Source organism: Pleurodeles waltl, chromosome 2_1 (genome assembly GCF_031143425.1).
Source record: "Pleurodeles waltl isolate 20211129_DDA chromosome 2_1, aPleWal1.hap1.20221129, whole genome shotgun sequence".
In the NCBI taxonomy this organism is placed as follows: domain Eukaryota; kingdom Metazoa; phylum Chordata; class Amphibia; order Caudata; family Salamandridae; genus Pleurodeles; species Pleurodeles waltl.
In genome coordinates, this window is record NC_090438.1 from 601,931,883 (window position 1) to 601,959,228 (window position 27,346).

Below are 27,346 nucleotides of genomic sequence, written 5' to 3' on the forward strand. Positions count from 1 at the left end.
AGAGGGATTACGCTGCTGGAGCTTGCTGCCGGTGAGGTGAAGTCTTCCACTAGGGCAAAGATTTTCTGAAGACTGCCACCCTCCCCACAGTAACAGCCTAGTTGAAGGAAATTTCTCACATGGCCTCATATGAAAAAATTATATATACTTTAGAAGACTGCCTACCCATTTTTAATTGTAAATGCACTTATATAGCGCTTGCTACTGCTGACAAGATGTTGAAGCACTTTTCGGGGAGTAACTCGCTACTCCAGGACCCAAAGTGGATTAGTATGGGGAAATCTAAGCTGTTAATTTGAGCGGTGGACGTGTGAGTCTGTTAGTTGGAACTAATAGGATAAATAAGGGATGGAGGAAGAAAGAGTTTAGAAAGTGTTATTTGGGAAATCAAATAATACATTGAAGTTCAGGAAAAGTCAGAGCGGAGGTAGAGGTTATGTTGAGAGAGAGGTATAGGATAAGACAAAGAGTATTGAATTGGAGAGAGTTGAAGGGTTTTTTAAATGTATTTTTCTACAGTATGACTACAATAATAAATATATAGATAAGTAACCAGATAGAAAGGTATACGTGTATATAGAAAATAATAATAATAGAGATATAAAGTTGTATTATATAATGCCCCATATGCACATGTATTAGAAACTCCGACTTTCAAGTCTTGCTGTACATAAAGCTAATTTATTTATGAATTTACTTTAAGAAATTACTTTTCTGGGAAATTCTGTTTTTGATTAGGTTTTATTTATTATTTTATATTGCCCCAATATTTCAATAATGAAGCACTTGTAGCTACACTTGTTATGATCATATTCACACATTGTGATAGATAAAATAAAAAACGGAGACCCATAAGTACATAATCAAATAACTTGTATGTAAACTATGCAGTGACACGTATACATGCTGAGCATAAAATAATAAATATATGTGTATTATCCATATGTAATATATTCGTTTGTTAAGCAGACCTATAAGAATATCTGTACTTTTTAAAGTAGTGTATATATATATATTTGTACAAAGAAATCCACATATCTAAATACATATAATCAAATTATACATGTTTACGTACACAAAAGTACGTTGTACATTTGTGTTTAGAGTATGGTGGTCATGTAGGAAAGAGCCAACTCTTAAATAGAGTTTTGCAGATAAAATAGTTGTCAGTGGATCTTATGTTTGAGGACAATGAATTCCATAGTTTGGCTGCTTGAACTGAGAAAGATGTACCACCTGTGTGTTTTTTTCTTGTATGCTGGGATTTTGAGGCGAGGTGCCAATCTGAAGCGGAGGTTTTTTTATTGTTTTATTGTATGTTTTTGGCGATTTTTATTCCTGATGTAAAGTGGTCCTTTTACATGTATTGCTTCGTGGGTGATATAAAGCAGCTTGAACGTGGATCTTCTGACAACGGGTAACCTATGTAGGGTCCTCATGGAAGGGGATATGTGGGCTTGTGTCTTTACATGTAGGAGTTGGCTGGCTGCAGAGTTCGAGTTTTAAAGCACTTTGGGGCCAATTCCGTCCCATGGCTGAACTTCTGCCTAGTGGAACTGGTGCTCCCGTTCTTGTTTTTAGATTTAAGGATGGACAAGACTCAAACATGAAATGTGGGCTGTGCTCCCCACCCATCCAACATCAGACGCAATACATTGTTTTCACTTCCCTACCAATATTTCCACCCATGTACAGAGGACACTAAACCGCAGCAGGGTGATTTTTCTTAGCTACTGGGACTTATCTTCTTAGTTCTTAATGCTTTTGAGATTTTCGAGGTTGTGTTTGGGTAGAGGGATGGGCGTGGGGAGGGTTCTTGGGTTGGGTACAGATGTACCTGCTTTGAGAGTTGTGCACGCTCTGCTTTCATCTTTTGGTGGAAGTAATGCAGAATATACTATAGTTGGAAAGTTCAAGGACATGCATATTGTATATTAACCCCCTCTTGGGACAGGGCCCTCTGCAATTGCATGATATCAGATTGTTTGCAGTGGTTTTTGGTGAGCCTGGGCTCTTTCGTTTACCATCTTAGTTGCAGTCGGGTTCCCTTAGCTTTGTAGACTTTAAGCGGAACCAGGGTATTTGTGCTGGCGGTGAATCAGGCATTAAAGTTGGAGATGGATTTGGAGATGATGTGCCTGGGCAGGTGGTGTAGGAGCTCACAAGACCAGGATGCTTCTGAGATCTTGTTCAAGTCTCACCTTAAATATTTGTTGATGGTGTTTCTGCTGTGGGCTGGGTATACTGAAGCTGGTGAGCGTGATTGGTGTGGGCTTATCTACTGTGATGTTAGTGAAGCTGGTGAAGATAGGACCTAGTAGGTGTCTGGAAGCATGTGTTGGGGGGCTTCACTCTCTGGGAGATTCAAAGATTGTACAGGTCCTCTGGATGTTTGGGCATGTTGGGATCATTGATGCCCTTTAGGTGGTAGCTGAGTTTACCGAGGACCATGACGTTGCTTGAGATAAGAATGGGGACAGAGATGAAGCCTGTGATGCCGAAATTAGCACATGGTTCTCGAGGGCAGTGGATCAGTGTACTACTCTGGGTGATGAGGCGTTTGAAGGTCAGGTGTTCCATGTTGCTGGCGGTGATTTCCGAGGTGGTGGAGCATCGGATGGATTCTTTGAAGATGGTAGCGAATCCCACCTGCGGTTATGTTTGTCCTGTCTTGCGATCTTGTATCTGAGAGGTTTTGCAGTGGCAAGTGAGTTAGTCAGGTTTCAGTCAAGAAGAGCAGGTCTGCTGATCAGTCATGTAGCGGATCCCAAATTTCAGTGGTGTGTTGAGGGGTATGCAGAGTGATGTGGTGTAGAGGGGGTCAGGGATGCTTGGTCATGTGTGTTAGGTATATAAGATGCGTGGGGGGAGCGAGTTGAGTGCGGAAGAGTGCATGTGAAATGGCAGGTGGAGCAGGAGAACACTACAGCATCCATTGCCAAGAAAGGTCTGGCAGAAACTGTTCATACTATTTCATAGGTATCCCTCCAGAAAAGCAGTAATGAAGGAAATGGAAAGAAAGTTTTTGTTTTGTGTTTTCTTCAGTGAAGGAAATCCCGAAGAGTCCACTTGCACCAAAATCTGAAAATTCAATTTATAACAAAAGTATCAGAGAACCACTCCTGTGATCCAAGTACTTAGATTGGTATCATGATGCATGTCTTTAATGCAAGATTTTCTCTTCAACTTCCACCTCAAAAGGTCTTAGCCTTGGCCACAAGCAAAATGAGTCCCTTCTATGTAGCTACCACTGTGTTAAAAAAAAAAAAAAGTTACAATTACTATATATATATATATATATATATATATATATATATATATGTGTGTGTGTATGTGTATATATATATATATATATATATATATATATATATATATATAATAAAAGCCACTTGGCCTTTCATGGTGAGGTGTAGGAAGAGGATTATGAAGGGGAGGGGTCAGTGACAAGAAGGAATCCTACCAGATATAGATGCAAGGGTAGCGAAAGATATGACTACATAGTCCTGATTGAAGGACCTGGAGAAACAGTGCTCAGGATTTCGAAGTCAGGAAATATAAGCAAATTCCATTGTGAAAGCATCATATAATTTTGACTTGCATATTTCAACTGCGATAAATAAGTGCTTCCTGTTTGACTCGGGATGTGCAGGTCTGTCAGGCCTTTACTGCATCACTGTCAACAGAGCCTACTTTGAAATATGAACATTGCCACCACACTTGCCTAACTTTGCCCTTCTTGAAAAGAAATACAAATCTCTGGGGTGCCTTCTAAATCAAGTGAAAACTTAATGAATTTTGGTAACTTCGGTGATAAACCTTCTTTGAACTTATCTGCAACATGCATGATCACTCTGGGCGAAGAAGGTAGGAACATGTATGCCATCTGCAAAAGTCAGTCCTTATTAAATGTGACCAGTGGCACTACTTTCTTGGGACATGATGATAGGCTATGGCACAAAGCTGACATTTCGGTGACCGGAAAGATGCTAGAAGACAAATAAATGCAGACTAGAGTAATCTTATCAAAAAGAGAACCAACTTCAGCAATCGTCATTGACCACCTATGAATATCCCTAATACCAGAATGAGATGGGAAAAGTGTTTTCAATTTCACTATGCAGAATATTTTCCTGCTTGTTTATGCTCCCCACCCAGATTCCACACTGTTATGCAAGTGAAGAAAGCTAACTAGAATCTTACCCTTGTGGATTCAGCTTGGGCTTAACAGCACTGACCCTTGGGTTCTGGGAAGATGTCATTGCCAAGTAGATTGCATTCATCCCACGTCTGTTGACCAGGGTCCTAGAACAAATACTGCTTCTAAACCCAGGTGTCCTGCAGCAAGTCAGCCAGGTTGAGATGTGTACAATATACAAATGCTGATAGCCTGGCTGCTTAGGGCCTGCTAAGTAATATGTGAAACTTCTCAAAGTTCCACATACATCTGGATAGCTGCCAAGGTACAGTTGACATAAAGAAACTTACACGTTGAGATGAAAAACATTTGCTCCTGGGTACCTTTATACAAAGCGGAACTAGGCCTCAAATTCTAGTTGAGCAGAGTCCGCCTAGCAGCGATTTTTCAACATAGGATTCCGCCCAAGTCAGTCTCTTACTTCACTGTGCCATTAAGGAGTTCATGCAAGGCTATTCAGGAACCTTTCCTCTGATAGCTAGAGCTGCCCCAGAATGGCAGCTAAACTAAGTACTAGACGGTGTAATGAGGCACCGTTTTAATTGTATGTATGCAGTACATCAGGAATACCTGCGGGTGATTGTCCTTTTGCTATCAGCAACTTTGACTAGACAGATTAATATTCTCAAGAAGAAGGTATCTATGAACGTCCGTGTATTTCAGGAAAAAGTGTTGTCCACCTGTTTTTCTGCATCTAGCCACCCATGCAGAGAAACATTTACAAGTCACTTGTGTCCTTTGGGCATCCCGAAAAAGACCAGACTTCATAGTTGCATGGAATCGCTTTCTAGATCGCAGCCTGCATTGTACTCTGTCATGCTAAAGTGGGAAGACCTAAGTAAATGGCTGTAGCACATTTCACAATTAGAGCTCCTGCTACAGAGCCCCTTTTCTAGTGTACCAAACCCGGACAAAGAGAGCGCCTGTAAAACCTTCACATGACAGGTTTGTTTTGACATCTGGGTGGGTTCTGAAACAACGCTGGCCTGGTGATGATGCACACTTAAGTCCCGCCTGGTCGGGTGCAGCCCCTCTGCAGCGAACTGTTGGTTCGTGTATGGTATAGAGAAGACTGTTCCGAACCCAGTGATGCAAAAACCCTGACATGCTGAAAAGGAGTACATATTCTGTAACACTTATGGCGTACGAGATCCTTTATTGATGGACTTACTCTGCAAATTGATTCGGGCCTTCGGAAGTGATAGCTTGAGTACTGAAACCTTGCAATGTGATATCCCTTAATTTTCTTCCTACCTATTGCAAGCTGGGTGACGGGTCCCAGGGGAGTTCTGTTCCTATTAAAGTGTGCTCCCTTCTCTGTGTTCCCCCTTTTGTACCATTTTTCTTCCCTTTCCTTCCCTCTCGGCCTCAACTTCCCAAACCAGTAGCATCACAGAAGTTCGTAGTGACACCAGTGGAAATTTTGTTCATTGCATTGTGTAATTCTTCCGTGAGGACTATCGTGGGCAATGTGGGTGACCTGCACAAATGAGCTACATTTGTGATTCATGTCAATAAAATGATTTAATCCTAAAGTTTCCTATTTTCAATCTAGATCAATTATTTTCAAATGTTTTTCTTGTGTCCTTCACTCACTATTACTAATCTCACTCATATTTGAATTTTAGCAACAGAAGAACCTTGAAGGATATGTGGGTTTTGCAAATCTTCCAAATCAAGTCTATAGAAAGTCTGTGAAAAGGGGGTTTGAGTTCACGCTTATGGTTGTAGGTAAGTCAGTTTGTGCCTTCCTTATTCACGTTTGATCTGATTATTTGTCTTCGATATTTGTCCTATAACACTATTGCAATATATTCCGAAGGCCACCATACATCTGAAACAATACTACAAAAGTAAAACAGTCCAGCCCCAGTGACGAGTGGTTGAACTCAGACATTTTTCTGATTCCGTGAAGTGCTGAGACTAACAACTGATCTAATGTTGAGTACAGTAGACATAACATAATAACATTACTTCACAGAAAGCTTTAAACACAAATAAGAAACCAATATCCAAATTAAAGAACCTTTCTCCTCTGGAAGTTAGCTATTTATTTTTGTCTATGAAGAGGAACCGGTCAATAGCAAATGAGGTGTTGAAGTGAACTGATGAAACGTTTGAATCCCATCATTTCTCCTGCCTTGAAAACAGCACGAATTGACATCAAGTTGCAGTACTTAAATCATCCCTTTCAAAAGTGAAACTGAAATGTTTTCAATAACCGGTTTGATTTTTTGGGATCCAGATTGCTTCCACAGAGAGACCTGCAGGGGAAATAGTTGTTGCTTAAGTGAGACGTTGATACAGTTTGTTTACAAGGATCATTGTCCACCATAGGGGCTACTAAATGCTCTGAGTGTATTTTTTACCAAATCTCATGTTTTCTGAATCAAAGGTGAATTAATGATTCATTGTAAAAATGTTTGATGGCGTTCGGATATATTTCCTGTTGGAAGCACCTCAAGTTTAGGATTATGTACATTAGTTGTCAGACGTTCGTCACCCAGGTCCAGAAGCAAGAATTTCGGGACAGTGTTCTGTGGTCGGAGGGCTTTATGTTTCTTTATTTATTTATTTATTATTATTATTATTCTTGCTTCATGGTACTTTAGTCCTTAATTTTTTTTCTACCTTTTCCTTCTTTGCATCACCATGCCTCTACATAGTACACTGATGATTTGAACCCTTCTACGCAATTTCAGTCAAACATTTATTCTTGTTGTATTTTGATAAACATTCGGTATCAATATGTGTTTAACCAACCATACGTCCGTTTTAGATTCCAAAGATGTCACCCTTATGTTTTGTTCTCAACTGTGTGGGTTTTTTGTCCTAAAGCTCTTCTTTTTCATATTCTAAAAGCATGCATAGATGAGTAGTCGTGTTCTCATGCAGCAGGTGAGAAATGTAAAGGCTGTAGTATTGGTAACTAAAATACGTTTCTAATATATGTCACATAGTTTACCGTTGGTCACCAAGCTTTTTTTTTTTTTTTTGAAGATGTTGCAAGTTTCTATATTTTTTAAACTGGTTCCTTAAAAAGCAAAATGATACATTGCTCTGTAATAAGTTTTATTATTATTTGTGATTATACCTTGAAGTGATCAGTTACCCTCCCCAATCATTGTTAGGGTGAACCCTCTGCATCACTAAATTAACCGGAGCTCAACCCCCTGTTACCTATGACACAGAGGGGATGGGCTTAACTTAGTGTAATTTGTAAAGTATTGTCGTAGTGTAACAGTAGTAATAAAATTAAAATGCAAAACATTAAAAATCCTAAATTGAATAAAAATTTACTCCATTGTTCTAAAAAACAAGATGACAAAACTCCACTTACAGGAACCAGAAGTACGCATTTTTAAAGTTTTAAGTAGGATTAGTGCCACAACTCACCATGTTAGTCATGGTTGCGGCAGTCCGGGACCCAGGTGTAATTTGAGGCTGACTGTGATGAAACCCCAGTTCGGACACACCAACAGGTTCATCCTAGTCATAGATTTTACCTTTTGACTTTGTGTTTTAGTCTCAATCCACCACAGGCGTTCGCTTCTTAGGCCCCAAGGACCTCGGAGTTTGCACTTAGAGAGACTCCGGTTGTCAGGCAGAAGCCAAAAGCAAGGTTCTGGTCAGCTGGGCACTTCCCTGAAAAGACCTCTTGCAGAAATCTCCCTGTAGCTACACAGCAGGTCATAAAATGACCATTAGCGTCCACTTTTTGTCCTGAGTACAAGTGGGAGCAGGTCACATACAGCTGGTCAGTTCTCTTATGATCTTCCTCAGGCCCAAAAGTGTTCTGAATTGGGTGCCTGGAGCATATTTATGCTTTGCAGTAACCACTGGATGGGAGTGATTCCTGGTCACACCCTAACAAATGAGCTTAAAGTTCCCACAGTTTTCTCTACCCAGTTTTGCAGCAGTTCCTTCCTACAAACGGGTCCAGAATGGCTTGTTTCAGTGCATTTTCAAGATGCTAAAAATCTTCAGACACGCTAAACGTGGGTTCTGATGACTGGGATGTGTTTGGGTACTATGGTAAGCTTAGTGTCCTCCCACATTTAACTCTAAAATTCAGTGTGAGACAATCATTGTACCCACAGCAAACCCAGAGACAGAACTCTAGTAGGACAAAAGCAGGGCCCTCTAGCAATTAGACAGTGGAAATACAAGGATTCTCTTGGCAAGCTGTTCTCTCCCTTTCAAGTGTGCCCCAAGTGCGTCATTTGATGCAGCAGACCTGCCAAGCAGAATTTGACAATATAATGTAAAATAGAATGCCTGCCGTCCCAACCCTGCATTTTCTGTGGATCAGAGGAGTCCTCATTGGGGTCTGCCTATTGTTTGCCTTTTGGAGATATTTTACACCTTTTTTACATCTATTCAAAGCAAAGCTCAGGCTGAGAGCTGACAGAGACTTAGCTAATTAACCCTCTGACATTTCAAGTAGTTAAAGGTTACTTTCCCTTAATATTTATTAAAAAAAACAACTTCACCATTAAATTGGATTTGTATTAAATAGTGATGTAATTATTTTTCTAGATAGTTCCATTCCTTAAATGGTGGACAGCCAAGCCTGCCACTGTGAAAGTAGCTTTTAGAGCCATCTCACTATAGGGACATGGTAACAGTAATTATCTACATGAGCCAGTTTTACATATCATGCACCCTACTGTGTGGGCTACAAGGGTCACATAAGGGTGACTTACTTATATTTAAAAGGTAGGTTTTTACCTATCAAACGTTTTTATTTTGACAGGTCCCAGGGCATGTTTTGCACGTGAGGCTGCAGTACTAGACCTGAAGCTATATTTGAACTTCTGCTATTCTGGATGGCACAATAGGTGCTGAGGCCCAATAGTAGAGTTTGACTTCCATGGTTTCGGTACATTTTGTATGATATATACCAGACTTCTAGGCAGTTTAAATATACTAAATAGGAGTATGCTGATTCGACCATGTTTAAAGGGGGATCCCAGGTACTATCTCTGTGGTTAGCAGGGATAAACTGTACTGAAACAGAGTTCTAAAGTAGACAACAATGTAGGGAGTCCAGCAGAAGGCAAAAAATATAGTGACCATGCAGAAAAAATGGATTTCATACAGTGTCCAATTTTTAACTTTATCGAAATTGATTTTAAAAAAGTAGTTTTTTTTGCACTGGCCACGACCAAGATACTAAAGTGTCTGCTTCCTGCAAGTGCCTGCTATTCTTTAAAAAAATACACATCTATGGAAAGCTAGTGTCCCTCAATAGATACTGAAAACAAGGTATTGAATCTAGGGTTAAACATTGTTTTGGCCTTCCACCCCCTCTCGGCTCTGACCTCTGACTGTGGTAACTGAGAGGGTTAGTGGTAGCCATCTTAGGCAATCTCCTGCTCGAGTTTGAAGCAAGGGCAGCCAGGAGAAACCATTTTGTGAGAAGGGGCTGGGCCAAGGTGTCTAGTGCGTAAGTTGGCCAGTTGCTGCAGTGAACCGCAAGAGCTGTGGAGACTTCTGGTGCCCAAGCAGAGTAAGTTTAGAGAGAACTTTCTACTACTAGAGATGGAGGCTTTGCTTCACAAGGGTACTGACCATAAGAGTGGGCAGCACACCTTTCCATTTGCACCTTATGCAGCCTCTTTGAAACACGCAAGAGTGGGTGTGGAGAGCGGCACACTCATCGTCTGGAGAAATATCTGGTCTATACAGCAGACACCTTAGTGAACAGATCAAATACCAGAAACAAAAAGGCAAATCCATTGCACCTCAGTGTTGTCTTCAAGAGCATCCAAAGGATTTTGAGCATCAAGTGTCAGGAGAGGCCATTTGACTACAAGTTAAAGGTTTTCATGAGGTCAGCCCTTCCAACAAATCGGGAAGATAGTACCAAATATTAAAACACTATTGTGGACAGAAAAAGAAGTGTTAGAGGGCCTCACAAGCGACTCTGTGCAATGTTGGGTCGTACCTGGATTAAACAGTTCAGGGGCTGGAGATCCACGCAACTGATCTACGTGATAGAATAGAGGAATGTTGTCCTTTTCCGACCTGTGCTGTGTGTTGTATCCTGAATTTGAATGCTAGAATAGAATTTATTGATTACCATATGGGGGTGCTCCGATCTTGGGGTACATGAGCTACTGGCATTAATGCTAGAACGGTTGCTGCACATGGACTTGAGGACTGTTTTGGCGTCCCTGTTGGCAATAGACTGAGTTTGCTGGGCAGATGCAATGTCAAGTTAAAAAGTCTAACCAGAGAAACGACGAGTCCCTTTGGTGCGACAGAAATGCCGGTCCGAAGACAACATTTTGCATTCCTGAAACTCTTCACCTCTAAACCCCCTAAAAACAATAGATTCTGCTTTCTAAGCATGTGCTTATACTAGGACGCCAGACGCAATCCTTCCAAAAAGATGTTTGCGTTTTGGTTTAACTGCTGGAGGATTGTCGTACATGATACAGAGAACGTTGTTGTAACCCAATAGTTGCAAGTTAAAATCGCGGCTGATTTTAGACGTAATGTAATATTCCCATTCACAAATCGGGGATGTGCAATTTGCGCTCACAGGTCTACAGCTTACAATGTGACTCGTATACATTACTGATGTACTTTGTACGTTAGTAAGGGGTCATAAAAAAAACGCGTAATGAATATTTGCAGGTTGCAATTTGCGCTCCTGTGATTGGTTACTTGCAAATGCAGAGATGGAGTTTTGCAATGCACTTATCTACAGCTGGGGACTTAAATTGCTTGCTGTGGCTAAGAGGCCCTCGGTTTGGAGGGAAGCAGGGTTTGTACGTAAGAGTTGGGATTCTTTCACTGTCCACTTGGAGGCCGTATATATTTTATTAAAATGTGCACTTTTGAGCTCAGTTGTGCATTGGGTTGAGCAAGTTTTAAGAATTTTGCGTCTACTCCTGTTGAGTGATGTGTGCCCTCCACGAGATCTTTGAGTGATGAGGAGGCCTGGTCACTGCGAGGTGTAGTGAACTGTATGTAGTTGCTAGAGGGGTTGGGGGTCAAAAGGCTGTACACAAAGCATTTACTTGTCAATTTTTATTACTCTGGGTAGTAGAGCAATGATTGCCCAGGACTGCTAATTAAGCAGTGTAATTGCACTCAGTGTCACGTGGCCATTATTGACAAAAATACGCTGGCGTGTTGGGAAGTACTGCGAACAATCTTTGTCGACTGATGGTAGATTCTGGTGGTTGACTGAGATGTTTTGCACTTTCTGCTCTACAGGATGTAAAAGTGTGACCCTATTTCTCTGGGGGAATCATTTGTGATGCAAACCACACATGAATGTTTTAGCATGCAAATGTCTAACCGACATTTCTTGTGCAGTTTTTTTTATTTGCTGCTTGTGTCGTGTTTTGATTGAAAATGGTATCCTGTGCTCGCCTGCCTCGAGTGATTCGGGCAGCAAACATGCAGGCGGGCTCCTACGCCTTCATGTAAACTTGGAGACAGGAGGATCGAGTAAAAACGTATATTTTTCTGTCTTGATGTATGGAGCTTTATCTCATGATGATTGGAACGCATGTTTAGGTTAAAAAGTCAGGTTTCCACGGCAGCTGAAAAAAAAATACATGCTCGTCCCGCACCCTTTTTTCTTATTCCACAGCCCTCGGTAAACGATTTGTTGCGAAACCGCTTTCAGTTTAAATGATTCAAATAGTAATGAGCATCTATACTGATATGTAGGTCGTCCTTTTCAGATATGTAAGGATTATGAATGTAACGAATGCACGCATTGCAAGATTCGTATTTATCATTAGATGAATCTACTAACAAAAAAGGGTTTCCTCAACTAAGGGTTACTTCACCTTTCATGTGAACATTGAGGTGATGGACCTGACGAATACAGCACAAGACTCGGCCAGGTCGTCTGATCCGTCTCGAAACTGACGACGGAGAGCAGCAAAGAAAGAATGTCAATGAGCACCTGAGAAGGCGGAGTGCCTGGTCTCTGCCAGAGCTGAATGTAGGCAAACCGGAAACACTACGCCAGGCACCGGCCTGCAAGGCTGAAAGAGCGTCAGTGAGGCTACGCTGATGTCCTGGTTACATTCCATAACCACGAACAGCAGATAGCTAGATTGTGTGCCTTATTATTAATTCTACCCAATTTGAGGAAAATGAGTCCAGCTTGCAGAGTGCAATAAAACCGGTCTAGCATGTTAGACTTGGTTAAACATTAAAAGAGGAATTTCAGTAAACTATGAACACGTCCCTAATGGGAAGCATTTTGGGAGCCTTTACCAGCTCCAGATCACCCCCAAAAAGGATTCCAGTATTACAGGTTTGTGGTAAAGAACATGTCAAACTGCGGCTGGGAGCAATGACGCCCAACTTTTGATGCAGAAGTAAAGAGAATCGCCTAAAGCACATAAAACAGGTTTAAAATTCACACAACTGGAGCAAATAAAGATCGCTATTAATTGAGAACTCAAGAGAACAGAAAGTCAGACATCTTCCAAGATAAAATAACTTGACTGGTTTCATAAGATAAAACACCCTAATTTAAAACTAAAAAAATCTCCAGTCAGTTGAAACAGTGAGAAAACAACTTGAAATGTTTCCCAAGCAAACAAACGTCTTAATAAGAAATAAAATACTTGGGTCGCCTTAACAAATTATTTTTTTAAGTCCGTGGTTGTTTTCCTGGGTCTACAAAGTCTATTCTGGGGGTCTGTGGTTTTTTAAAATTAAATATTGGCATATTCATGATCTATATATATATGAAAATATATATTTTTTTAACTGTACTGTAAATGAAAGGAATTTTTAATTGGAGGCTAAAAATTAAGTTGGTAGGGCAGGCACAGCAAAAAAGAATCTAGTAGGGACAATTGGTGGCCCCAATTGAGGCACTGGTATGTGCTAACAAATGATAGCATGCATTGGGTGCAAAAAAGGCAAAGTGAAATTCTAGAATCTAGCATAATACCCCTTTATATTTTTGAACTAAAAGCAAGTGTTGAAAACAAAAAAAGCTCCGACCCAACCATTACAAATATCAATTTTTGTGAATTAAATTAAATATTTCATAGCTTGTGTATTTTTTGATGTGTACTTGTTCCTGGTATGTTGTGTATTGAGATTCAAATCGTAGACACTGGTCAGGCTGGGGTCCCTAGTTTCCAGCAGTGAATCCATGATGGAAGGGTAGGGAGGGGGAGCGTTCGGAAATGCAACAAAAGTCAGAAGGTTAAGGATCGCTGTGTTAGGTCACACGGATTACCTGAGAGTTAAGGAACAGGCCTGAAAGCAGTAACAGTTTTTGCTGTACTCATCCATAATGGATGGTAGGGACAGACGTGTATGTATAGAGACGTAAACAACATAAGTACTCTCCCTGGTTTAGCGCACCCAGTTTCAGTCCGCATTATTCTCATGACTGTTGCATCCAATAAACACTCTCTCCTCTGAAGATCACTCCTGGATGAAACCCATAAGTCTAATCATCTAAATAGACAGACGTAGTCACTAAACTCCAGGAGGCTCTTTGAATGAACAGGTAGTTGGGCCATGAGGTGGTATCAAATAATTACTGCTGATCGCTTCTTAGGTCCACATATCTGTTTCCTTAGATCACTGCGCTTTTTACATAGCTTTGTCTCCCATGAGTGTCACAGTATGCCACACAATAGCCAAACTGAAGGGTAACAAGCTGGAGCAAGCATTATGAAATGGTTTTCCTTGCCTTTAAACAATACCACAAAAGGAGTCCGCGATGGGTGCCATTTAGAGGGTGATGTAGAAAGCATCAGAAAAATCTTTAGCCACAGCCTGCTGCCTACTACTGGCCAAGGTGGGTTGAAGATGTGAGCAAAGCAATTGCCTAATTGCACTAGATTTTATAAGTTCCACAATTTTGGCTTAGATTTCCAAACATAGCCACGTTCTTCCAGCTGGGCCTATATTTTCCTGAAAACTTTGCGCTTAAATCTCTGTCCGATACCTCTGTTTGGTCCATGATGTTCCAAAGACGATGTTATGACCTATAAGAAAAGGTGTTGCTGATACTTAATGCTGAATAAACAAACATTTCTGATCTGAGGCAGGAATGATCATTTTAGCCTACTTTAATTCACCACCTGTTAAAAAATAATACAAAGACGTGCCTTTCTGCTCACCACTTTATTATACTGCACTTCACACAGGGGAGGTTCTGCAACTCTGGCTTCCGAAGTCGCAGCTTTATAATTCGAGTAAAAGTAGCAGGGTCTACATTTGGAATCTCTTCTTTCTGTCCATAGCCATAACACTATTATAGCATAATTAACAAGCATTTGCAAATTCAATGGGTATCACCGTTTCTTGAGTAAGAGATATTGGCGTTTAAATTCATAACTGGATTTTTCTTGCCACATAAATTGCTCAACCCTGCCTCATAATGTCTTCTTTTCTTGCCATATAGATCCAGTGGCCCAGCATTTAACTAAAGCACTTCCATTTACCTTCTTCCTATATCTTAAAACATATACAAATATCATATAAACCTTTATAAGAAATAAACTTTTGTCATTAAAGTGTAATGCTCAAAACACCATAACAAAAATATAATTTAGGACGTATAGGAAGGTGAAAGGAAAGAGGGAATCGGGATTAAAGATGGAGAGGACAAGTACCGTAGTAACTGTGTCATAGGCCCTAGAGCATGAAAGGAATATGGTTAACTGGAATTTTGGCAGGAAAATACAGCAGTAATTAGAGTTTAGTGCGGTCCGTAGATCTCTTGGCCCTGGTGCCACTGCAGTTGTTGCTCCATTGATAACTAGACCTCAGGAGAGAAAGAGGATGGGGCAGAGGAAGCTAAAAAAGGCAGCAGAAAAAAGGAGGAAAAAAAGGGGTTTCAAAGAAATAAAAGAAGGGAAAGAAAGAACGAGAAAATGGAGAGACAACTAAGAGATGAAATACTGCAAATGTGTGAGTCAAAAGAAAAAAAGGGGTTGGAAGCTAGCGAACTAAAGATAAAGAGATAAAAATAATGAAGTGTGAAAATGAGAAAAATGGACATTAGAGAAAAAAAGAGAGATGGTGAAAGAAACAGTACACATATGCCCTGGTTCTTTTGCTGCCTGACACATTTCCCATACACAAAATGGGAAAGCTGACAAGTAGCTTACAGCTTCCACATGCGGTTGGGAAAAAGAGGGAATTATAGTAAAACATGAATTGACAGATAAAGGTAAGAAAAACACCAGAGAAAGGAAAGAAGAAAGAGCTAAAAAAAATAAAAATAAAAAAAAAGGTGAAAGGATGCATACCGAGCCAAAGGACAGAGCAAATAAAGACAAAGAATGAAGGGAAGAGGAAAAAATAGTGAAAGAATGAATGCCTGATGAAGGAAAAAGAGAGGAATGAAAGAAGGCAAAAAACTACGTTTTGCGAGTTTGAATGTGGAGGTAGAAAGAGGAAAAGGGAAATAAAGAAGGGAGAGGAATAGGAAAAAAACAGTTGAAAGAGCAAATGTGGGTTTTAATAGCTGGAAAGAGTAAAGTGGGGGAGAAAGAAAACATTGAGAGGAAACAGAGCAAAGGAAAGAACTGAGTGAGATAGGTGAAACAGACCCTCCCAAATTAAAGATGGCAGCTAAGAATAAATGTAATTTCCTCCCCCACGTCCTCAAACAGAAGTCGGCACACAAGGCCAGAAGTGAGGTATGATAATGGGGCTATGTGTGAAACCTAGTATTGGCATGCCAGTGTTGCTGACTGTTGTCCTGGAGGTGCCCTGGTGAAGCTGCGAGTGGGGCCCAGCCTGGGAGTGGCATTGCCTCTGAAGCACAGAAGCAAGGAGTCTTGAGAAGAAATGTATACTGAATGTTACAGTTGATGGATTCTGGCAGACTTTGGTGGTTCCCATCAACAGTGGCATTGGATGTTAGATTTGAGGTGCACTGGCTGAGCTGTGTTTTGGTCTTTTGTGAGCAGGGCCCCAGTATAGGAAAGGAGATGACCTTGCCTGGGTAGAACGGAGGTGCACTGATGAAGGTGCACCCAAGGTCCCAGTACTGGAGCAGCAGAGTGTACTGACTGCATCAACTGAGGTGCTCTGGCAGAGAGCCTGTGTGGGGTTCCTGGCACTGTTGCATATGAGGGCTTTTAGTTTGTGAACTGAGGTGCACTGATGGAGCTGTTCCCGAGGACCCAGTACTGGACCAGCAGAGTGCACTGACTTCAAGAACTGAGGTGCTCTGGCAGACGGCACGTGTAGGGTTCCTGGCACTTGCACAGCTGAGGGCTTGGATTTCGTGAACTGAGGTGCACTGATGAAGCTGCAACCGAGGTCCAAGTACTAGAGCAGCAGAGTGTATGGACTGCTAGAACTGAGGTGCTCTGGCAGGCAGTGCATGTGGGGTTCCTGGCACTGGCACAAGGCTGGCTGAGGGCTTGGATTTCTTGAACTGAGGTGCACTGATGGAGCTGCAACAGAAGTCCCAGTACTGGAGCAGCAGAGTGTACTGACTGCAAGAACTGAGGTGCTCTGACAAGGTAGTGCATGTGGGGTTCCTCGCACTGGCTATGGCTGGAGTGTGTGAACTGAGGTGCACTGATGGAGCTGCGAGTGGGATCCCAGTGTGGAGCAGAAGTGGGCACTGCCTTTAAGGATTGCAGAGCCCTGGTAGTGCTGGGTGCCTAGGCTGTAAGCAATTACAAGCGATCCTCCTCCCTTGCTCTCAGCACCCCAAAGGCAGGCACACTTGATAAAGAAAATCCAGACCAAGGAAGGGCGGGAGCCAAGCAGCTGAGAGAGGGTGGAGAGAGCCCACAAATACCAAACGTGACCAAGATAACAGCCTGATTTTATAGCCTTGATTACAGCTAAGCTCAGAGGAAGTATGATCTGCAAATGAAAAGGAAAGCTTCCATGGACAGAAGCAGATCAGACCAGATAAACAGGACGAAGCGTAATTATACAGTAGTTAGTCTCTGCTCTCACACAGAAGAAGCAAGGAGAAGGAGAAGGGGCAAAGAGGCATGACTTACCACTAGCAAGCAAGGATTTTTAAATGACACTGAAACTAACAAATGAAACAGCTGGAAGCCCACAGAAGAAGTATACTTGTAAGTATACAAGAGGTTGTACGCGTACGCTCGACCTAAAAAGCTCAACTTCAACTACTGGTGACTTGATGGGTAATCAAGATTTTGGTAACATTATTTATTTAAAAATTATAATCAGGGGCTGGTTCCTGCCAAATCCTAATACGATTTATAATTTTGGTATCCTTTTGAATAGTCTTTTGAGTAGTCTTGTGATGCGCTCACTGGATGGATGATAAGCCACTTTAAAATGTTTACTCAGTGAACATAAACAATTAGGGAAAGTATATTGCACTTACCGACTATCCTTTAGAGTCTCAAACACTTGTGTATTAATTTCCTGTATTAATATCCTGTTCATCCATAATTAATAACTGGTCAGATGTAGAAAGCTGTTTCGTGGCCATAAACATGTGGTTCGCAACAGCTCAAGATTTGCAACTGTTAGAGGGCTTTTCACAGTGTGCAAAAGCCCCTTTACAACTGTCCTGTTGTGAGTCGAAGAAGGTTATTTGATTTACAAAACGGCATTTGCAAGTCTTTCCAAATCACAGATGGGTATGTGAAAGCGTAGCCTCCCCCCTTATTTGCAATTTGGAAAGGGATGTTAAGACCGTTTCCTCTTTGAGGGCCACTGCTTAACCCCCAACAGTTTTTTTAAAAGTCTTTAAGTAAGTAGACTGTGTGCTTTTAATGGACATGGGCTTCTTTTCCCCAGGTAGGAGATAAGATACCATCCATATTAAGGCAACCTTTCTCTCTGCACCCCACTATCCTGGTACGATAGTGAACATTCCAACCAAAGTGACTCTCCTTCAGTGCCAAGGTCACCTTTAAAACTATCCTAAGCAATCAGTTATATTAGATCGCGCACCTAAGATTCCTGTGTAGGTCAATTTCCTGTACTGTTCTTGAGTGAATGCTCTATCTAATCTGTATTATACTGGATTTTCTATTATATGACATTTGTGCGTATGTTCTTTCCCCCTCACTCATGATTTGCGTTTATAGGTAAGATCTCCACACCTCCGAGTCAGTTTCTTGAATAATGTTGCAGCAATATATGTGTAGGGTTAACTGTTCCTAGCATGTATGATTGTAGATGCATATGCTTTGCATACCACTGCCATTTATTGTTGGATCTGAACATTACAAGTTGTTTTTCTTCAAAGAAGCTTCAAAACGTGGGATATATATAGTGACTCCTTCCTTAGATAACAATGCTGATGGGCACCAACTCCACCTTTAGATTCTGCCATTGGCTTCAGACTTGTTAAACCTCCTCCGATAATGATGTCTTTGCTCACACCAACCTCGATTCCACGTGATCAGCGTAATACATTGATTTAGCTTCAACACAGCTACTGAGGACTGTGCTTTGGAGAATGTCAGCAGATGGAACAAACTCACTTTTGATTCTGCCAGCATTGTAATACAGAACACTAGTGGCCCAATCAGCCTGAGGTCTGAGCACCAGGAGACAAACTGCTTCTTTTGCCTGGCCGTCTGGTGCAGCAGTACACTTGGGTACCACAGAAAGGCAGATGCTGGAGTCATTTGAGGATGCAGCATGAGAACCTGTTGGACTCTTTAGACTTTTTCTGTGATCAGGATCTCCTTGATGTTGAGGGAGAGTTAACAGCCCCCTCTCAGGCACACCACTCACAAAGCACACATCCAGCCCTGAGACAGTGCTGTCAGACAACTCCCTCAGCACCTACTCAAACTTCGGAGGCTCTCATTCTCGCCAGAGTGGCGGCGAAGCTCAACACTGGACAAAAGTGGCTTTTCATTCACCCCGACAGAGGTGCAATTTCAGCAAAGCCTCCACAGCTGAGGCCGATTTCTATGCATCGCCCAGTTTCAAGGAAGCAAAGGCTCACTTTTGAGGAGTAACTCTAATATAATGGGCCTTGGCACCCAATGCCTAAGGAACGCGAGAACCAGACATCACATTTTCCTCCTCTGCCCAGCATACCAAAGCAGGCACAACACACTTCATCTTTGCCTGCACCACCTTCTTCACCACAGCCTGACATACCACCACTTTGACCAGTCTCACCACTGCCTCCTCCACCAGAGTCCCCAGAAGGGTCTGTTAACTCCTTCTCAGAACCATGCGGCCCCTACTGGGAGGGGCATCATAACGACAAGCCTACAGTTGCAGAGGAGGGGGGGGGGGGGGGCTATTCGATACATACAGTGTTGACCTGCTGTGGATCACATAGCCATACCCAGCCAAACCATTGCCACCAGACGTCACTGCAGCTTATCCTGCTTCAATACAGAGAGCACTTCGCTACCACAACTTCGCCTACACATCTTTGAAGAAGAGAAAGCCTTTTTGTTCATGACCCTCTTTAATACTGAATATAGCTTTTTGTTCTTACCTGTGTTTAGGGGGATGTTAAGGTCAGCCTTGTCAAGTCCAGGGTTGTTAAATACCCCCTCATTGAAAAGAAATACATTCCTCTCCTGAGTGCCCCATTTACATTGGGGAACAGGTTCCTACAGACTTCCTGGTGGTTCAGCTGCCAGAAAGAGGGCATCAGCACAGGTCACAAGGGACATCCCACCCACAGATAGAAAGTTAGTGAATAGATGTTCCTGGAAGTAGGTCACAGTAGGTGCTACCACATGCGGTGCATCCCAAACTGTGGAGTTCCTCCCAAAATATGATAGATTTCATTAGGTGAAGATGGAAGCACTAATGCAGCATCTCCCCAAGGTCTATGGGAAACTGGCCGAGGAGCTTGTTGGAAAGGGTTAATGTTCTCCTTTGCGAAAATACAATGCACCCTTGATGCAGCCCCTCAGTGTCAATCCTGGTTACTTGTTCATAGGCATACTTGGCTCAGAGTATTGGCCAGTGGTCCAACAATACCTCCTCAACATTATATTTGATGGGGAACATGTTTTTGATAACCAGGTTGAATGAAATGTTGGAAATAATAAAGAAACATACTGATAAACCCAAATGAGAGGGAGGGTGTGTGTGTGTGTGTGTGTGTCTGTGTGTCTGTGTGTGTGTCTGTGTGTGTGTGTGTGTCTGTGTGTTCATTCCCAGGGGGTATGTTTCACAGATTAAACCCACAAGAGACCGAAATAAACAGCCACAACACCCAGCCACAAATTTACCAGCGCAACAGACGTTTCATGACCCACAAAATATGAGGGTGCATTAAAGAGGCAGCTGTAGAGATAACGGTGGAGGCAGGGGTACATACAGTCCCCAAGTGGGAGCCTCCGCCCCCAAGCACTGACTTGCCCAAGCCCCCATCCCTACCCTCCCCCTCACCCCACTCCCAATCACATAAAACCTGCTGTCGGGAGGGTAAGGAATTTCCCCTCACAGCTTGTAGGAATCACCTTGGAATGTTTGGTTCTTACTGTAGTCTTTAGCAACGCAAAAGGATGAAGGACGGAGTGTTGAAACTTTTCAAACACTCACCCCAGTCACAGATCTGGGTTTAATTCACCGATCTTTTGCTCACCATGCCACCCCAGTTTGGACCCAGCCATATGAATATCAGTCTTGACCCTGTTCCTCATGGGAACAGTCCAGCCCCAATTGCCAGGCCAGGTCCAGAAACAAGCATCCTGGGACCGGTTTCAGGGTATCACTCTTCATCAGCCAGGCTAGCTTAAATCCATTGGCACATTTGTCCAACATGGCCTCAGATCCCACTTCATCCAACATACCACCATGGCAACAGGTATTCAGCCAGAGGCACCTCACCCTTTTTAAGAGGAAGTTGAGGTCCTCCTTTAAAAGGGCACTATATAGGTGGTACCCCTACACCAGTAAGGACAAGGTATATACTCCATGTACTCTCTTAAAAAAAAAAAAAAAAAAAAAAAAAAAAAGACTGAGCCCTAGTGCCCATTCTTGACATCAGGTCAGCCTGTCTCCCAGTTCACAGTACTGCCTTTCGGGGTTACAACAGCCTCAAGGGTCTTTACCAAATGGCTTGATGTCATTTCTTCCACCTCATGAGGGGACACCCATGTTTTCCCTTATCTAGACTGGATGATCAAGGGTGTCAGCAGAAAGAAATGTCTGGCACACTCTCACATGCTTCTCAATCTTCTCTACAACTTAGGGTTTCCTGAAGATGCAAAGAAATTCCATATACAACCTCAACAGGTACAACTGCTTTTAGGATCAGTTTTAAATGCTGTCACAGTAAAGACTTACCACAACTAGTGGAGGGTGATGCATTCCAATAGCTGCTGCCTCTTTTTCAGTCTGCTGGCCCATTGCCAGTTAGAACTGTAATAAAAATGCTGTGGATGATGGTATCATGCATAGCAAGTGTCCGATAGGCCAGAATACACATTTTCGCCATACAGCAGTGCCTTGCTAATCAATGGTCACAAGCAGAGAGTCAACTTGTAATGTCCAACCAACAGCGAACAGATGCTTGCAGGGTACATACTTCATGTATATGCTAATTAACTAACTTCCTTAAAGAGAAAATCTGCTTCAAAAACCTGAAAGTTTCTAGACATTCAGGATGAATATTTAAGCTTGTTCTTATCTTTTTCGGGAAATGTATTTCGTCACATCAGTAGTCTTTAAGCTCTGTTTTGTTCAGTGTTCCAAAAGAAAGGTTCTGCCTAGTTGCTGCTAACTTATTGAATGATACCCTGAAGGCTCGCTCAATTAGAGGAGGTGTGGACCTTATGGGTTGGTCTCTTCTCCAGTCAGAACTCAGGATGAGGCACTTTCTTGCCTTGAGCCCTGAGGAAATTGTTTTACTCCACTTGTACACAAACAGCCATGCATACCTGTGCTCGCACACCAGAACTGGCGTTACCTAACTCCTCTTGCCCAGTGTGTCTACACTGCTCTGCTGATGATATGTGTTTTTTAAAATCTGTGTTGATCTACTTGACCACTTGGGGCTTTTCTTGCAGATGTGTCTGTGGTTGTGTTTTGCATAGGTGGGTGTGGAGTGATCCATGGGCTGTTTTTTGCGTATGGACCATGCCCAGAGTAGTAATACTGGTGTTCAATTTTCACAGCTATTGCATTCCAACAGTGCGGTATATTAAGGTATATTAAGACCTGGTGGCCAAGCATTGTAGGGGTAAGGTTTTTCGTCTGGTGTATCGGGCCTGGGGTGTAGGTCATTTTGCCCTGCACCTGGTCTGAGTTATCTGCTTGTCTATCTGCTTGTGCTGTCTGGGCCCTGCTGCTGCTTGGTGTTCGACTGTACTTTCCTAAATTTTAGTATAGTAGCTGTGTAGATGTACAGACCTGATAAAATTACCGAGAGTGATAAAATTGGTGCTAATGCTGGGCTTGGTGTGTGTTTTCCTAGTGTAAGGGTTTTATTTATTTTTTGCCTATGATGATCAAAATAGGGCTCTCTGTGGTTGTGATGTTCTTAAGGTAACACTAACTTTATGATCTATCTTACCTTGTGTCGCCTATTCCTTGTCTCCTTTAATCTCGTCTCTATCCTGTTATCCTGATTTTTTTCTTCTCAGGAACATATGGATTTCATAAAATGTTCAGAGTTCCTTTAGATCAGCGGTCCACAATTATTTGGCCTCTTGGCACATATGTCCGTTTACCAGATGGAGACATCCATGAAAGATATTTCAACTTGGCCTAGCCCAAACCAGGCCTTCAATACAACAGCTGCTAAAACAACAGATGATGGATGGAATGCAAAACAAATCAAACATTCTCCCCCAGTCACAGATATGGGTTTACTCCATCGTTCCTTTGCTCACCATGCCATTCCAGTTTGGACCCAGCCATATGCAAATCAGTCTTGACCCTGCTCCCCATGGGAACAGTCAAGCCCGAACTGCTAGGCCACGTCCTCCCTGGATCAGGAACAGACGTCCTCAGACCGGTTTTGGGGGTATCACACTTCATCAGCCAGGCTAGCTTGAATCTGGTGACATACCCTTCCAATGGGACCCACGTCTGGGCATACCCTTCCAACTTAGGGTGACAATTGCAAAAACAACTGATGATGGACGGAATGTGGAAAAATAATCAAACATTCTCCCCCAGTCACAGATCTGGGTTTAAACCCTCATTTTTTAGCTCACCATGCTATTCCAGTTTGGACCTACACCCAGATCTTTGTGACCAGGGGTGAATGTTGGCATTGTTCAGCATTCTGTCCATCATCTGTTCTTTATGTTTCAATACAAGTGGCCACTTAAATCCAATGAGCAGTTAACAAAAGTTATCGGCCCCTTTGAAATTGTGCTTTGTGTTTTTCCTTTTTTCTTTCTTTTTTTTTTTTAAACCTGGATTTTTCAGCTGCTGAAATTAACCAAACATTATGGTTTAAATTTGAGTACAAAATAAGAAATGCCAGGGAAATTGTAATTGGAATTACTGATCTCCCTGGTAATTCCTCATGTTTTTTTGTGGACACTCGAGGTCCAAATTGTAATGGGTGGAATTTTCCCTGCCTCTGGAGTTAGTGATATCTGTGGTGCATGTGTAGAGGCGCAGAAATAACAGAGCATTTCCCAGGCCACTCTGTAAAGAGAACCTACATTTGACGGGTGTCGTAAGATAAGTTTTCTCTATGTGTTTAGTACAGTGGGTGCAGATTTTGTGACCCTCCAGTTTCACCTAAGAGTCAGTTTTCTGTGCCTATTGAGCCACTGCTGGACTGGGATGGTGATATTTTTATGGCATTATGCTTGGATGTGTGAGCTAAGGTAATGTCCTGAAAGCAGGGCATAGCAGTGGAAGCTGATTGCTGGATGGATAAATGGATGGATGTATCAATGTATGGCTAGATGGACATTGGATGGATGGATGGATGGATGGATGGATGGATAAATGGATGGGTGGACCATGGATAAATGCATAAGTGGTTGGGTGGACAGCGGTTGGACGGACAGTTGATGGATGGAAGGATGATAGATAAATGGATGGATAAATGTGATGGACAGGTTGAAGCACACATAGTGTGTAAATTGATGGATAATTGGAGGTATAGAGTTGAGTAAATTGATGGATGGACGAATATAGTGAGTAAATTAATGGATTGAATGATAGAGTGAGTAAATCAATGGATTGACGGATAGAATAGATAAGTGGAGGGATCGAATGGATATAGATGGAGAAGGGGGTGTCGGATGTTAGTGGTTTGTTTTTGGGTAGGAATATTTCGCTGGAAAAAGGGGCTCGAGAAGTGATTGAGCCATGCCACCTAAATGAGTCTGGATCGCTTTTGCGGCTGCAATAGAATAATGCTCCTTTAGGGACCTATCCATAGCCATCAAACACATGGTTGATTTCTGTGCTTGTGTAGCGTAACATGGGAGGTCATTGCATATTTTTCCGGGGCCGATTTGAGTGTTCACCGATTTCTATCGAAACTGGACTAGAGTCGGCTCCACCGTGCCCTTGGCAGAGATGGACAAGATTCAAAAGTTTAGGTTTAAGTGCAATTTGTTAGTGGACTGGGTTACAGTAACTGGGACGAAGCCCTGAGATTTAAAACCGTGACCACCTTCTTGCATGGCGAGGGGTCTGGTATGGTGTCGTATATGACTGCGTCTCTGGGCGTGTACGTGTATCGCTAGTTGCATAGCGTATAGAATGTGTTTTTTTTTTATTCAGGATACATTGATTACATACTTGTAGTAGTAGGTTGTTGTTTCTTCTAGTAGGAAAAAATATATTTGTACTGCATGTGAAAACAGTGAGCTAATTTATTTGACTTAACCATATTATTTTGTAATACTTTTTTATACAATAAAAACAGCCCATCTTTTTTTTAAAGAGGTCAGGCTATCTAAGGAGCATACTACGTATATGGTCTGCCTGTGCGCGTTCAAAATGTAATGTTTGTCTGAGGAATATATTTCATATTGTTTACTCCTTTTTAAAACGCGTAATCAGTGGTTGAACGCTTCCTGTATCCTTTTAAAAGCATACAAATTCTCACTGTTTGCCCGACTTAGTAAACTTGTGCACCTTTGATGTAGGGACGTAAGAAACAAACGCAGCTTTGTCCGGTCACGTTTAAAGCATCAGGGTTTGCAGATGGGTTGGCGAATACTTTTGGATTCAAGTGGTTGGCGTCTCGTTCAATGAAGTCACTTCAGGCTTCTACTGTTCCTAGTTGACAAAGTTCTGCTGCAGAGCGTGTGCTGACTTTAAGCCATTTCTACTTGTAAACGCGTGCAGCCAGACACGTGATTCTGATGTCATCTTTAAAGCACCTCATAAAATGTGCATGTTTTTGCATAACTTTCTTTTGTTGCAAATACAAATACTTTATATTTACCTTGCCTTTTGGTTCGAAAAAAAATGCACTCCGGAACATTCCCTGGTACTTATTCACCCTACAGTAAGGACAAAGTATTTTTCTTGGCTGAAGATTTTGTTGAGCCGCTTGGGTTTAGGGTGGGACACTTCCTGTGTTTTCATTCATGCAGTCTGCATCGAGAGCTAGGAAAAGCGAGGAATTCACTTGCTGAAACTTCTGACTCGCAGACTGAATGTTTTATTATCAATCGCAGCAAAGATGACCTGTGCTATGTTTATTAGTAATACTGCTTTGGGTCTCTTTAGATTTGTTGTGGACGCATCGTTTGCCAGCAGTGTCCTGCCAGTAATGGGCTTACGCTTTCCTAATAAATTCCATGTCCAGGATGTTTTCTCTCCTTTCGCTCCCTCAGCAAGGATAGGCTGATGTGAATTGGCAAAGAGTATACCGGCTTTGAAGTACAGAACGCCTTCCTGCTTGTTATTGAACTTCATCTATGGGCTGCTCCCCAGCTCGGGCAGTGTCCGACGTGGAGCGATCATAGTATCGCCGAACTGTTCTCCTGATTTAACACCGACTCTATAACTACATTTTTCTCTTCTGAGTCAATTTCCCCTGCTTCTTAACATTTTCCGTGGTTTCATGTAGGGGCGTATTTTTTATATGACATAATTACTTTTTTTTTAAGCTAGAACGACAAAGACGTATCCCTTGTCATCCGTGATTTTCCCCTGACCACAGTTCCAAAAGTGGCGAAATGCACAGGGTGGAGAGTCTAACGCCCCAGTAACAAGTGTGAAGTCCAAGGCACTAAGAAGGATCAACACGCAACACATCATGCCAGCCAAATCTGGCTTTTTACAACCACAAATTCAGTGTTCATGCATTCCTGCGGAGGCACTCTTCAATTCATTCAAATATCTCTCAGCCATCCAGACCCAACCTGGACACCTCCCCCAACAAGCGCAACTCCCAAGAGCTCCAAGATCCAGATCGCTTCCAAGGCTACAAATACACAGAATGTCTTCAAAGTCTTCACACTAGATGACCCATTCACTGTCATCAAAACCATTAAAACAACATCCTAATTAAACATTCTCATACCTGTAGCATATCTCAAGGTGTTTTTTGCTCTTTTTGCTGAGGCTTGGTGCAAAAACAATGCTTTCATCAACCAAGGTCATTTCCCAGACACTCTAAAATGTGCCTAAATATCCCAATCAGTTCGAATGTATCAGAAAGCTACTGTCCCATCTATAATTTACCTTGATTAGGGAAGACTATAGAAAATGGATCTCCTCCCTTAGTATATCAAAGACGGAAACATATTCTGTCTCAGTCAGATTTCGGTGTGGCTCATAGAATTTAAACTGCTTCTTTAAAAATATTGGACACATCCGCTAAATGCCTGATGGCGGTGACATAAGTCTGTTTGTTCTGCATGATCCTACAACAGGGTTCAGCAAGGCTCCATCTTAGCCCTTACACTGGACCACGGGGTGAGCAGGAACTACTAGTCATGGGGACTGAGGCCTTTTACTCCATATCTCCCACAGCTGGCCTACTATGCATCCTGAGCAACTGAGCCAAGTGAAGTACCCTTCATCACTTGACTCGCAGTAGTAGCATGGGTCAAGCAGTCCAAGGCTTCGTTGGGGTTGTGGATACTTGGGGTGAACACAGGCTCACAACTCAATCGCACAGCAGCAATAAATGATTGTCCAGTCAAATTCTTGCTTTTATGAAAAAAAAGTATTTATTTTACAGCTACCACCACAAAGGGAAATACAACATTCACAAACAATGTCCACAGTCCATTGACATCAGCGCTCTAGTGTTTCTTAGGCAGC

General features: G+C 42.2%; 1 protein-coding gene across 2 annotated transcripts in view; it reads left to right on the forward strand.

Moving 5' to 3' along the window:
- The window catches only part of SEPTIN7 (septin 7), a 434,274-nt gene that overhangs the window by 96,549 nt on the left and 310,379 nt on the right, over nucleotides 1-27,346 (forward strand). For both annotated transcript variants that reach the window (XM_069215511.1, XM_069215520.1), the window contains exon 2: nucleotides 5,824-5,926. In XM_069215511.1, coding sequence (XP_069071612.1) covers nucleotides 5,917-5,926 — 10 coding nt within the window. In that variant the 5' untranslated portion in view covers nucleotides 5,824-5,916. The remainder of the gene's footprint in view (nucleotides 1-5,823; nucleotides 5,927-27,346) is intronic.